At 40.3% G+C, this 13222-nt stretch overlaps 2 protein-coding genes across 4 annotated transcripts in view; one reads left to right on the top strand and one right to left on the bottom strand.

Annotated features, from left to right (window-relative positions):
• The window catches only part of LOC109044693 (ras-related and estrogen-regulated growth inhibitor-like protein), a 214140-nt gene that overhangs the window by 123420 nt on the left and 77498 nt on the right, over nucleotides 1-13222 (top strand). The window lies entirely within an intron of this gene.
• On the bottom strand, nucleotides 3598-6426 carry LOC140225610 (uncharacterized). Its single transcript, XM_072305077.1, has 2 exons — nucleotides 5747-6426; nucleotides 3598-5284 (listed from the first exon to the last, which is right to left on the bottom strand). Exon 2 carries the CDS (start codon nucleotides 5064-5066, stop codon nucleotides 4545-4547), a length of 522 nt encoding a protein of 173 aa, XP_072161178.1. The 5' UTR covers nucleotides 5067-5284; nucleotides 5747-6426; the 3' UTR covers nucleotides 3598-4544.

Raw genomic sequence — 13222 nt, 5'->3', positions numbered from 1 at the left:
GAAAAATGACGAGGAGCTGAAAAAATGGAACCAATTGATGCGATATATCGCATGCCGTTCTGACACAAAATATGGCGTCCATCGAATCACCTTAAGCGAGAAATTCAAATTTTGACTTTTTTCAAATTTCGTCAGTTGAAGGTATTGATAACCTACTGAATTCTTCTGTCGAGGGGAATTGAAGTTGTTGAGGGGGGTTGAATTTCTTGGGAATGCACTGTACAAGTACTGCTTTTTGGCCAGCCTGTTTTAGTAGACACCCTGTTTTCTCCAGGGTACACTCGAGTATGGGGAGAGTACGGTCTTCTCGGTAAGTTTGGAGGTTTGGTCCTGGACAGTGTTCGAAACTCATTTTTGAGTATCAGGCCTTGTCCACACGAGCGCGGTTCGCGGAACTTATTTCGAGGAACTTGTTCCCGGAACAAGTTTTTAGCTGAGCTAAAACTTATTCCTCCAAAACCCGGAACTTCCCCCGTACTCCGAACTTCTACATATGTTTCTTTTGATGTGAATTTGTTTGTTTTTGTTTTTTACGTCCTTTATATGTATCTTGACATTTATTTTTTTTACTTTGACGGTCGTAATATAATCTATTATTTTGCAATAATTGTGTTGTTGAAGTTCCGGTTCCAGTTCGGACGAACTCGTGTGGACAGCATACCTCGTTTCAAGGAATAAGTTCTGGGAACTGAGCAGTTCGAGGAATAAGTTCCGCGAACCTGCGCTCGTGTGGACAGGGCCTCAGGAGTCATGCGGCCCATCAAGCTTGATTTTTAGGGGCCAAATTGATTTTTGGCCTTTACATCACGGCGCATTTAGTGAAAAGTTAAACTCAAGATGTTGTAGGTGCAGACATAGTAGCTGTAACTCGAGGAGGAGAAAAGCTCCAAAAATCAGCACACATGCAGAAAAATTAGGATTTTTTTAGGGGGGGGGGGATTGGGGATTTTTAGGAGCCATGATGGCGCAGTGCCTTCATTTTTTAGGCGCCATGACCGATTTTCCTGGGCATATTTGGCGCGTTGGCGCCTGTGAGTTTCGGACTTAGGTCCTGGAGCTTTTACGGTTCAATTTAACCTACGGTTAAACTAAATTAATGCGATATTGATAAAATGCTGTTTTCTTAGAACGCGAGGCTTAAAATCCGCGAGTCGTTGTGTCCTACGAAAACTACAGTGTGCAAACAGACCTGTCTGATGAACTGGAAAAATGCACAATGAAATTAATATACATATAATGGTTGCTGACGCAGAAACTCCAGGGATTGAATATTTTTAATTATCTAAGGAACACGGCTAGATATCATGTTGAACAGTAAATGTTATGTACACAGTGGAAGGAAATCGGAAAAAACGCCTGGAGACAACAAGCTTCAAAGATGCGAATGTTCATGCATGCAGCCTACTTTGCCAAAATTAGCGTTGCCGAATTTAGCAAAATTAATTTTGAATTTATTCAAGCATCAATAAAAGTCTTGATCTGTGGTATTGTCTGTGTGTGTAGAGCCTCACCGAAGGAGAGTGCGTTGCTCTGGAATTCAATAATGAACGATGACGTAACACACTGTTTTCCGAGGGGCGATATTCCTGATAATATTAAGCCACAGAGAGATTTTGTTACCTCTTTTTTCTCTAAAATCTGGAAACATCAAAAGACAATTCTGCGACTAGTACAACTGACCCATTGGATGGACACCAGGAGCACTGAAAAACAATTCTCGGCGTTTTTACCAAGGTCCGTTGGTACCTTTACCATCTCACTTTTTTTTTACCAATTATTGGTAAATTTATCAAGACAGACTGGTGAGCTAAAATCCGGTATTTTTATTGTTTTTTTTCAGGTAAGAATACCACTTATATTGGTAATCAGTTTCCAGTAACTTTGCCATTTTATCGCGGTAATTCTACCACAGTCGATAAAAAATATTGGCGTTTTTACCAAGGTCCTGTAAAATTACCGAGAAAGTTCAATAATTTTACCGAGATTTTTCGGTAAAATTACCAATTCCATAAATGATAATTTTACAAAGAAAAAACTGAGATCAAATAGAACCCCGAATTCTTGGTAATTTTACCATATTCCTAGTAAATACACCGAGATTTTTTTTTCAGTGCAGAGATATTTTGTTACCTCTTTTTTATCTGAAATCTCGAAACATCAAAAGACAATTCTGCGACTAGTACAACTGACCCATTGGATGGACACCAGGAGGCACTTGATTTATGGCCAAAGCCGACAACCTCTTGCCAACACCTGTTTCCATCACAATAACCTGGTCCAATGTTTGTTTTTCCACCGCTTCGAGCCATAACCGAGCATCCTCGTCAATCATTTTCCCCGCCGTCTTCTTCTTCTTCTCCTTCTTTTGGAGCACCGATGATTCCCTGCACTCGCCATTGAATTAAGGATTTTTCGCAGAGGCTCTCAATGGAGAAAATTAATTATTACTTCACAATAACCTTCTTAGAAAGGGTTCCCGTACGTCCCCTTAAAGACTTATTTTAATATCGCCGTCCATATCTCAATATTTAATTTCTTCCCCGCGTGCTTGGAGTCTTTCCGGCCCACACCCGCTGCTTAATTTTAGCCGCTTGACCATCGATCATTGGTTAATGTGAATTTATTCCGGAGAAAACAAACATTGAAAGGGGCAAAATATTGCTGTATTATACAGGTTACACTTTTATGAGTTGGAAAACACACAGGAAATGTTGAAGACTTAAGGTGATTCGATGGACGCCATATTTTGTGTCAGCGACGTTCGATATAGCGCATCGATTAGCTCTATTTTTTCAGCTACTAATCATTTTTCTCGAATTTTGAGACCGCAATTCTGTTGTCAGGAGACTAAAGCACTCACTTGCCAATTTTCAAAAACAAATTCAACGTAATAAAGGCGTGGTTTTTTTTAGAGAGAAAACATCGCATTCGATACTGATATCGAAACTGCACTCGAATGCGATGTTTTCTCTCTAAAAAAAACCACACCTTTATTACGTTGAATTTCTTTGTTGAAATTGGCGAGTGAGTGCTTAAGTCTCCTGACAACAGAATTGCGATCTCAAACTTGGAGAAAAATGACGATTAGCCGAAAAAATGGAACCAATTGATGCGATATATCGCACGCCGTTCTGACACAAAATATGGCGTCCATCGAATCATCTGAATCGCCAGTGTAGAATGATACAAAAATTCAAGCGTACAGTTCAATTGACTATGACAGCCATGATGAAACACATTATTTCTTTTCTAACACCTTAATGGATCTGGAAATACACTGTAAGGCTTGGTGACGTAAACGCGTGTATAGAAAAGTTAACCGTTTCAAGATGTGACAAATCTTTATTTATCCAGTCTAGTTGGTCATGATGGCCATGGCGACAAACGAATTTTTTTGTAACATCTTAAATTTTCGTTTAAAAAATTAATTCGTTGTGCGTAATGGGCTATTTTTGCTGCTTTTTTTACGACGAGAAACTATTTTTTAAATCGTAAAATAAAACTGAGCGTATTTGGACATAAAAATTGTATTTGATTAGTCAACTCGACCTCCGTATTTTTGCGTTTGCATACTCGCAACTTAAAATTAGGTTTTTTTAAACGAGACTATTTGTTGTGAAACAGCAGAAATGTGCTTTGTAGCGAAATTGATCTATTTTGTACCCAAATTTAAAGGGAAACCAGTACTAGAGCAAAAATATGTTCGATTATTCAAGTTTTGCTTACTCCTGCTATTGGAATTGCTTAATACGACGGAAAAATTAGTTTGGGATCAAAATTTCGGTTTTCGTGTTTTGATGTTAAATAGGATAATGGTCTCTCAAAAATTTTTTTTTTTAAATATTCAAGTCGTGATTTGCAATAATATTGATTTTTAAGCGCTGGAACTTAATCGTCTCTTTCGAAAAGTGCAGGGAAACTTTTACAGTTGATCTCTCACATTTTTCTCTTAAGCTATCGTGTAGTTGACTCATTTTCCTCCCACTAATATTAAGGCTCCTTTTACCTGATTCTGTCATATTGGCCACAAGGGTGAAATTGCAGATATTTGTCAAAATTCCCCATAATTGATTTCGCCGAAATCCAAAAGTCATCCACGTTTCTTCGTATTATGTATAGTGTATCACACAAGGTGTAAAGAGTAAACATAAAATTAATTGTCTTTGATTTTCTCAAGTGTGTAGTGTGCAGTTATGTGCATGTTTTTACAATGCGGTTAAAACAGAAGATTTTTGACAGTTTTTGGGGATTATAATTATGGGCTTTTTGCGTGTCACACAGGAAAAGAAACACATTGTATCTAGAGTCCAGACTCTTGAAAACATTGACAAAAAAAATACTCTCGATTCCATCAGATTTTTGCTTAAATCAAAAGGAAATCCGCTCAAATTAAGAGGCTTGGTTCTTAATTTAAGCAAAAATCCGATTGAATCAAGAGTATTTTTTCTTGTCGATGTTTTTAAGAGTCTGGACTCTAGATCCAATGTGTTTTTTTCCCAGTGCTAATTAGTTAAGAATAGCTATTCCTCGGTGTAGAACTAAGTTCACTTATCGCGGAGAAGCTCGGTGACAAACACCAGCGAGCTCAGCGCCAGACCGACGGTCAAAATAATGAACGCCAGTCGCAAGTCGACCATACTGAAAGCCCTTAGCGGCTCCTTCTCATATTCCTCCTCATAATCGATGAACCGAAGGGGCCAATCGTCCCGGGCCATGATCGTCATGAATTTCCTCGTCGTGAGCCCAGCCTCAAAAAGGTGCCGGGTCACCGCTTTGATTTTGGACGCGTACACGGAGTTGGACAAAAATCGCAAGTCGTAGGGGTAAGACATGATGCACTCCTGCACCACGTGGAAATCGAATTTCTCCGGGTTGGACATCGAGGTATCGCCGAGGACGAGCATGTCCTTACGGCCGGCTATGTAAGGGATGTAGACGACGAATCCATCTCTTCGGAAAATGGCGCGCCTGGCGCTCAACAGACTGCGGATTGCTAGTTCGGATAGATTCGCTCCTACGATACTGCCAATATCTATGGTATCTGTATCCGGGTCGTAGATGACCATTACCTTGAAAAAGTTTTGCTCATCGCCGTAATCGGAGAAGGCAGTCACTTGTCGAGATCTGGAAAGAAAAATACCACTCACTAAAGAACAGAGACAAGAGACCCTCCACTGGCCTCTTAGCGACTGGTGGAAGCTTTTACTTACGGGGATTCAACACTTCCTTACAGACAATTATAAGGGAGCAACAGTCATCACTCTTTTTTCGTCTGTTGACCTACCTGCATTACAACGTCATCGTGAAGAGTATCGTAACTTACGGGAGTGAGGTCTGGCAACTCAAGAAAAGAACTGAAGACATGCTTAGGGCAACTGAGATGGACTTTTGGCGGAGGTCTGCTGGCATCTCAAGAAGAGAGCGTATCCGCAATGTAAAAGTACGCGAGATCATGGGTGTAGAGAAGGACATCGTGCACGATATCAGGTCCAAGCAGTTGGTCTGGTATGGACATGTGCGAAGGATGGCAGACGACCGGTTGCCCAAGCAGGTCTTCGATTGGGTTCCTCCCGGAAGGCGACGGCGTGGACGTCCTGTGAAAGGTTGGCGACAAGGGGTGGAGGAGGAGATCAGAAGGTGCCAATTGCCTGATGATCTCTGGGAGGATAGGGGGCAATGGCGATTGGGCGTCGCAGAGCGCGAGGCGGCGCTATAAAAGCGACTTTATGTATGTGTATGTACCTACCTGCATGGTGGATGATGAGCTTCGGGTGACGTCTTGGGCCAAACAAATTTCCCAAACTTCGACTTGTTTTGGCTTGTTTGCAAAAAAAAAAAAAAAACTGCTAACACGTTGTTAAACATCAATCATGTAGGTAAGTCAACAGTTAATCGATGAAGTCCCGAAAGTAAAAGCTTCCACAATAGCCGAGGTACGAGTGGAAGATATCTTGTCTCTGCTAAAGAATGAGAGATAAAAATAGAATCGGGACGTGCAAAAAACGCTGATGTCCATTTTTCCAGTCTTAAGTTTTTTTGAGTTCATAATAATTTTAAAGAGTTGATCCATCCATAAAAGTGATGAAAAGACTGAATTTTGGGACTAAGGATACTCGAAGACGAGTTTTAACGCCACTTTCGTGGTTGCAACCAACCAGTGGCGGGGCGTGAATGATCGATTATGTATTTTTTTCATTTGTGGCTGTAGTGAAAATCGATTATTAAGGTGTTCGTTGCGAACACCCTATTTATGGATCCTTTTCCATGGGTTTAAATGGTAGATCAATCGATATATCGCAAAGCACGCCACGCCATGATCGATTATTGATATTTTTCATTTGAGGCTGTAGTGAAGAATTGATTTTTAAGGTGTTCGTTGCGGACACCCTGTTTATCGATCCTTTTCCATAGGTTTAAATGGTAGATCAATCGATATATCGCAAAGCACGCCATGCCATGATCGATTATTGATGTTTTTCATTTGAGGCTGTAGTGAAGAATCGATTATTAAGGTGTTCGTTGCGAACACCCTATTTATGGATCCTTTTCCATAGATTTACATGGTAGATCAATCGATATATCGCAAAGCACGCCACGCCATGATCGATTATTGATATTTTTCATTTGAGGCTGTAGTGAAGAATTGATTTTTAAGGTGTTCGTCGCGGACACCCTGTTTATCGATCCTTTTCCATAGGTTTAAATGGTAGATCAATCGATATATCGCAAAGCACGCCACGCCATGATCGATTATTGATATTTTTCATTTGAGGCTGTAGTGAAGAATTGATTTTTAAGGTGTTCGTTGCGGACACCCTATTTATCGATCCTTTTCCATAGGTTTAAATGGTAGATCAATCGATATATCGCAAAGCACGCCATGCCATGATCGATTATTGATGTTTTTCATTTGAGGCTGTAGTGAAGAATCGATTATTAAGGTGTTCGTTGCGAACACCCTATTTATGGATCCTTTTCCATAGATTTAAATGGTAGATCAATCGATATATCGCAAAGCACGCCACGCCACTGCAACCACCTTCGAAAAGTATCATGGGCTCAAAAAAACTTAAGACTGGAAAAATGAACATTGGCGGTTTTCGCACGTCCCGATTCAATTGATAGTAAAAAATTATATTGTTTGAACAAGCGCGTGTCAGCTGTTTAAACAAGCTACATCTAACATATATTTGGACCGCGTCAAACAGAAAGGAACCAAATCACATCAGCTATTCCCAAATTTATTTGGGCAATTCGATTCTTTGCAAAAAAAGGAGTGTGCGGATTTTTGTCAAATTTCAGCGAATTTTCTGAATGATACGAAGCGAATTCTTCAAAATTTTCGAAAAAAATCCGCACAAATGTCCTCTTGTAAAAAATTAAACTGCCCAGTTAAATTTAGCAATAGCTGACGTGACTCAGTTCCTCTCTGCTGAACGCGGTCCATTTGGCTAAGAATCGAAATTAGGTGAACTGAGACAAGAAATCCTCCAGTGGCCTCTTGGCGGCAGGTGGAAGGTTTTACTCTCGGGGATTCAACACTTCCTTATGAACAATTTTAAGGGAGAAACAGTCATCACTCTTTTTTTCGGCTGTTGACCTACTTGCTTGGTGAATGATGAGCTTCAGGTGACGTCATGAGCCAAACGAGTTTCCCAAACTTCGGTTTGTTTGCGAAACGAAACTGCCAACACGTTGTTAACACGTTGTTGCCAAGTAGATAGGTCAACAGTTAAATGTTGATGTCCCGAAAGTAAAAGCTTCCACCATTGCCAGGATACCAGTGAAGGGTCTCTGTCTCAGTACGTGAATGACTGAACTTTATCACTGGAAGAGTCTTTTAGAAATGAAAATCCCCATATCATCTCACCTGATCCACTCAAATTGGGGGTCGTCGAAAAGAAGAAACGCATCGGTGAGCTCTGGCGTTGTTTGGAACAACAGGTCGGATTCTTTCAGTTCCTCGACCGTGTTTGGGGCGGTATAGCGCAGTTTCATGCTTAAGAATGTGACCAGTATCCCTAAAAAAGCGGTCGCCAAGACGGTGCACATGAACGAGAAAGTGCCGAATAAGATGCGTCCTGTCGCATAATCAAGGAGCAAACGAGGTTGACCGATGCAGAGGATGTAGCGATAGATGGTGAAAAGCGTTGAAACGTACTCGGCTGAGTTTGAAGTCGCTGTTTTTGATGGAGTCCTCATACAGAACCTTCGGTGGGTCTCATGCAAAGACATAAAGACGGAGCACTAAAAGCAAAAAATGAAGCTTCTAGAGCTCTACTAGAGCTTCTTTTCAATCACCTCTACTATTGGCTAGAGGATTGGCGGCGAAATCGGGACAAGTTTGAATTCAAATGTAGGGCGGGAACTAATAAATAAAATTGCGGAAACAAAGTATTTTAGGTTGATTTTTGCCCAAATTCAGGTACACACTCATATTTTTTTAACTTTAGGTTAGTTTCAGTCCGTCGTCGACCGATTAATTTCATTTGGGAGTAACGTTGATCTAGAACTGTAACGGCCTGTTTGAACCTGCAGAACCACCATGAGCAGAAGAAAAACTAACTTTATCTGAGATTACTGCCTGTTACCGAGCAAAAGTAGGTGTATTATATTAGGACGCAGACCGAACTTTCTTAGTATATTCGTTTTAGGAATTTAAAATACGTTTCAAAGAAGAAATGTGCAAAAATCAAGAGGACAAGTTCAAATCAAATTTCCTTTGCCGCCATGGATTCCCGCGCTCATTTACACACTCACACAAGCGCGCAGCGCCGAACCTAGCTTCACTTTTTCCCCGTGCTTTTAGATACGAGCGCTCCGTCTTTATGTCTTTGGTCTCATGCAATGTAACGAAGAGGAAACAACTGAGGAAGGTCCAAAACCAAACGGTAGCTGAAAAGCACCGAGCAGGCAATAGATATGAAGGCATGCGCCCTTTCTCAGGCACGATGAAGTACACTGAGCCTGAGTCGATAGTCAAAATTACGTCAGTATCGTAGAAATCGTTGCTATGTACTTGGCTGCCGAACATGACAGCGTCTGCATCGTAAAATACATCCTCAGTTTGAATCATTTCGTCTTTGTCTAATGCGAAGGTCGAAAATGTAAGAGAACCACCCAAGTGTTCGATACTCTCGCTTAAAATGAATTGCATCATTTCGTTCCAATGATTCAAGTTGAAAATCTTGTCGAAAAAAGGGTCCGAGAAGTGCGTTGAAACTGTGAAAGTTTTCCCGTGCATATTCGACCAACTGAAATCGGAAGTGTCTTTTTTCGGATCATACTCACTGATGGTTTCTTCGAAAGGGTTGTAGGTGAAACACTGCTCCCCGATGCAGATAACGGATTTTAGCCCTCGGTAAAAGCGCCAGATGAATTTGAAAATGAACGAAAGGTCGCAAAATGGTCTGGGATGCGGTCCGGCGAGACCGTTGTTAAGGGCGGCGAAAATCAAATGGTTTGCAGAATTCCAAACGGGGTGGTGGAATAAGGCGTGCTTCCACTTGAAAAGTCTGCCCGGTATCTCGGAACCGACTTGCAAGTCCGCCTCACTGATTCCCATCAACAATTTACAAATTTCTGAACAGTCCCCGTCTGTTTTATCTAGTTTCTCAAGATATGTACGACGTTTGGTGTCTGTAACTTCTCCAGAGGATATGAAAGTATTTCGATTCGCAGTTGTATTCACATTCAAGTCTGCAATTGAATTTACAACGAGACTGAGCAAGTCACAATGATCTTGGATGAGGAATATAATATTTTTAGGTCCTCGTTGTTTCTCGAGACTTTTTTGGGATGATCCAACTGTTGTTCGAACGTTATTCGCATGCAATATGTGGACAAGTGATGTTGTCAGGTTTTCTGAGTAATGGTCAGCGATATGAATTGAAGATGATTTGGAGATACGCAATGTGTGTTGAATGATTCTTAACAGGAAATACTGGTAGCTATAAGCGTCGCTAGAGGTGGATACTATTAATTTAGCGTAAATTAATAAAAAGGGAAAAATTGTATTCGTCTGTAAAAAGTTCATCGTTTCACCACCTATGATGAGCTGATATTTGATGAGAATGATGTTTGAAAAAGCTCAAGAATAATAAAGACTCCACTTTACTGACGACTTAAAAATTGCTCGTGATTTGGCAAAGAACTGGCAATTTGACACTCGTGATGCCCAACCAGGCCGCACTTGGGCTTTTACGTCAAGTTATGAGTTTATGGATTTGAGTACCTGCTCAAATCCGTTTTGGTTTCTGTTTTTTTTATTGAACTTCTTGGACTGGTATGGCTTCATATTGGAATCATCCAGTTTTGGAATACCTTATTTATGTATTGTCCGTTTATATTTGAATCAATGAGAACGGAAACACACCTACTCGGTTTCTCGAAAATGCTTAAGTTTCATTAAAGACAGTCAATTTTCATTTAGGTCATTGATGTTAGCGCATTTGTTCCAACTTGGATCTTTGCAGTGTCCTTGACTACTAAAATCTTTGCGTTTGACTAACTCCTTTACTTACCGTGCAGTTTTGTGTGTGTCTTGATTATTTGCATTTTTTAGAGTGTTATCGTTCTGACTGATTCATTTAACAGTTCATGCTTACCACCTGTGAGGCGCTGCGCCGTTATCTTAAATCACAGGTTTGAGAATTTGACCTGAAAAGGCTGAAAGTTTAAAGGTATCAACGTGGCATCCTCTAACTTTCAATACTAGTCACACATATACGTACTGCGAACAGGATTGAGCTTAATTTTCTTACCTTTACCTCTCAAGATTATTCAACAAATGCGAAAATGTTGTAAATTTCATGTTTAATCAGAGTGAAACAACAAACTCCTAAATGCGACGAAAATGGCATCCGAATGCTTTGAGGCGCAATAAAATCTGTGGATAAGCTGAACTTGAAAAACCAAGATGACGCCAACCAATGCCTTTGTGAAATACCTCCAAAGGTGACAAAATACCTTTCACTAATGATGTCAAGCAATGACTGTAAATCTAACTTAGTCTTGAAATCAATCGAGGAAAAAATATATGCACTTGTACAATCTGGATCAAAGCTATAATTATTTATTCAGATTGTGTACCATAGTTATGGGTTAGTGCGCAACTGACATCTTAAGATCTCTTCGTCAACTCTCTGCCACCATTCCTTTATCGAACGTCCTTGTCGACCTCTTCAAGGGGGCACTCAACCCAAAAGTTGCTAAGGCAAACTTTCAGCTTACCCACATATATTCCTTTTACTTATCTATACCAAACTAAGGGCCTTACCCAAAGTCGTTTCATGAAAAGCTATTTTCCCTTCGCAACCCCATATGGGGTGAATCGAGGGCAAGGGAGAGTTAAGGAAGCCTTTAACCTAGCAAAGTCAAAAGAAAAATTTTGAGTAAAATTAAATAGTATTGTTAGAATTAAGGGGTTAGGATGGTTTGCCTCTACAAAAGATAAATAATACAAAAGGAAATTTGTGCGAGCTTTGTATTCAAGGAAAATTCGATCCTATCTTAAAATTTGTCAAAATCATGAAATTTTCTCTATCCTGCCGTCATAAGAAAGAACGCCGTGTGAGAGTTATCAAATTTCTTTCGATTTCTTTCGATAAAATACTCATTTTTAAAGAAAGATATGCATATTTTCTCTTGAAATTTGTATTACTTTTCGATAGAATTGCCAGCATAATTATCTGAAAAACTGAAAGAAAATTTGGCGATTTGGCAACGTCTGAAGGTTCATACGGCGTTCTTCCTTAGCAGGGCAGTATTGTCTTCTTTACTTTTTGCGGTGCCAATCATTAGAATCCGTTTTAATGATTTAATACTAGAGTTACACTACTTAATTTTAGTGACGTTAGCGGCGACGATGAAGAAAACGATCCGAGTCCTTAACTCATGAGCCCTGTCCACAACGATCTTGTCGGATGCCCATGGCTCATGAGTATGCCGCATTTAGTTGGCGCATAGTTCCGTTCAACAGAATGTATGATCCCACATTTCTATTTCTCCAAAGGGAATCAAGCCCACTTTCACGTTGTTTCTCATGCAGCTTTCAAGAGCCCACCCCCATCTTTTCCACTCGTCTATAGTTCCGTTTTGCAGAAAAACGTCCAATTCAGATTATCCAGGGCGATTCATTATGACCGTATTTGACTTAGTTTTTGCGTACATTTCCTCATTATTGCGGAAGATGGGAAGGACGGCTCATTTATGAACATTTTTGGTCATTTTGGTTTGATATTGGAATCTGATTGGTAGTGACATTTGGACCGCGCTTAACAGAACGAAACCAAGCCGCATCAGCTATTGTCAACTTTAATCGGGCAATTTAATTTTTTTACAAGAAAACATTTGCACTGGACAAAAAACACATTGGATCTCTAGAGTCCAGACTCTTGAAAACATCGACAAGAAAAAGAGCTCTTGATTCAATCAGATTTAAGCTTAAATCGATAGGAAATCCGCTCATATCAAGAGGCTTGGTTCTTGATTTAAGCTTAAATCTGATTGAATCAAGAGTAGTTTTTCTTGTCGATGTTTTTAAGGGTCTGGATTCCAGATCCAATGTGTTTTTTTTCCCAGTGCTGGACACAGGGGGAGGAAGGGAGAGGGGGCTTGGTTTGGCGGGTGTTGTGGAACGCGATGCTTGTTCCGTCCTATACTCGCAATGCTTTTCCATGGCGCTTAGTTCCGTTTGACAGAACGCGCTATCCGGGATTTAAATATCTTCAAATGGAACTCAATTTGGCGCACAGTTCCGTTCAACAGAAATACGTTCATCTGTGCGGATCCCTTTGAAAATTTTAAGGAATTTGCTTCGTACTATGGAGAAAATTCACTGAAATTTGCGCGAAAAACCGCACAACCGTTTTCATGTAAAAAATGAAAGTGCCCCATTAAATTTGGTAGTAGCTGATGTGACTTGGTTCCTTTCTGTTTAACGCGGTTAATTTTTCGTGTTGACTACCATTTTGGGCCTCAAGAGCTCCATATTACGACACGTCCGTACTCTCTCCATAAAGGTACTCTATTTTTATCCACAACAAAATGGAGAAATGGTGCTGGGTCCACACCATTTCGCGGGGAAACAAAGCCAAGAAATTCCAAAATTTTTTGGAATTTTTTGGACTCAGCACCATTTCTCCACCTTGTTACATACAGTTCGGGCCACTTCTTAGTGTTTTTTTTTTCATTTATCCACAACGAAATATGACAATACCGG

This window comes from Bemisia tabaci, chromosome 10, assembly GCF_918797505.1.
Source record: "Bemisia tabaci chromosome 10, PGI_BMITA_v3".
Taxonomy (NCBI): domain Eukaryota; kingdom Metazoa; phylum Arthropoda; class Insecta; order Hemiptera; family Aleyrodidae; genus Bemisia; species Bemisia tabaci.
The sequence above is the reverse complement of the archived record's forward strand: the minus strand, read 5'-3'. Positions and strand labels throughout refer to the sequence as shown.

Excerpts from the sequence above, each read along its gene's own strand:
- LOC140225610 (XM_072305077.1), bottom strand. The coding sequence starts at position 5,066 with ATGGTCATCTACGACCCGGATACAGATACCATAGATATTGGCAGTATC.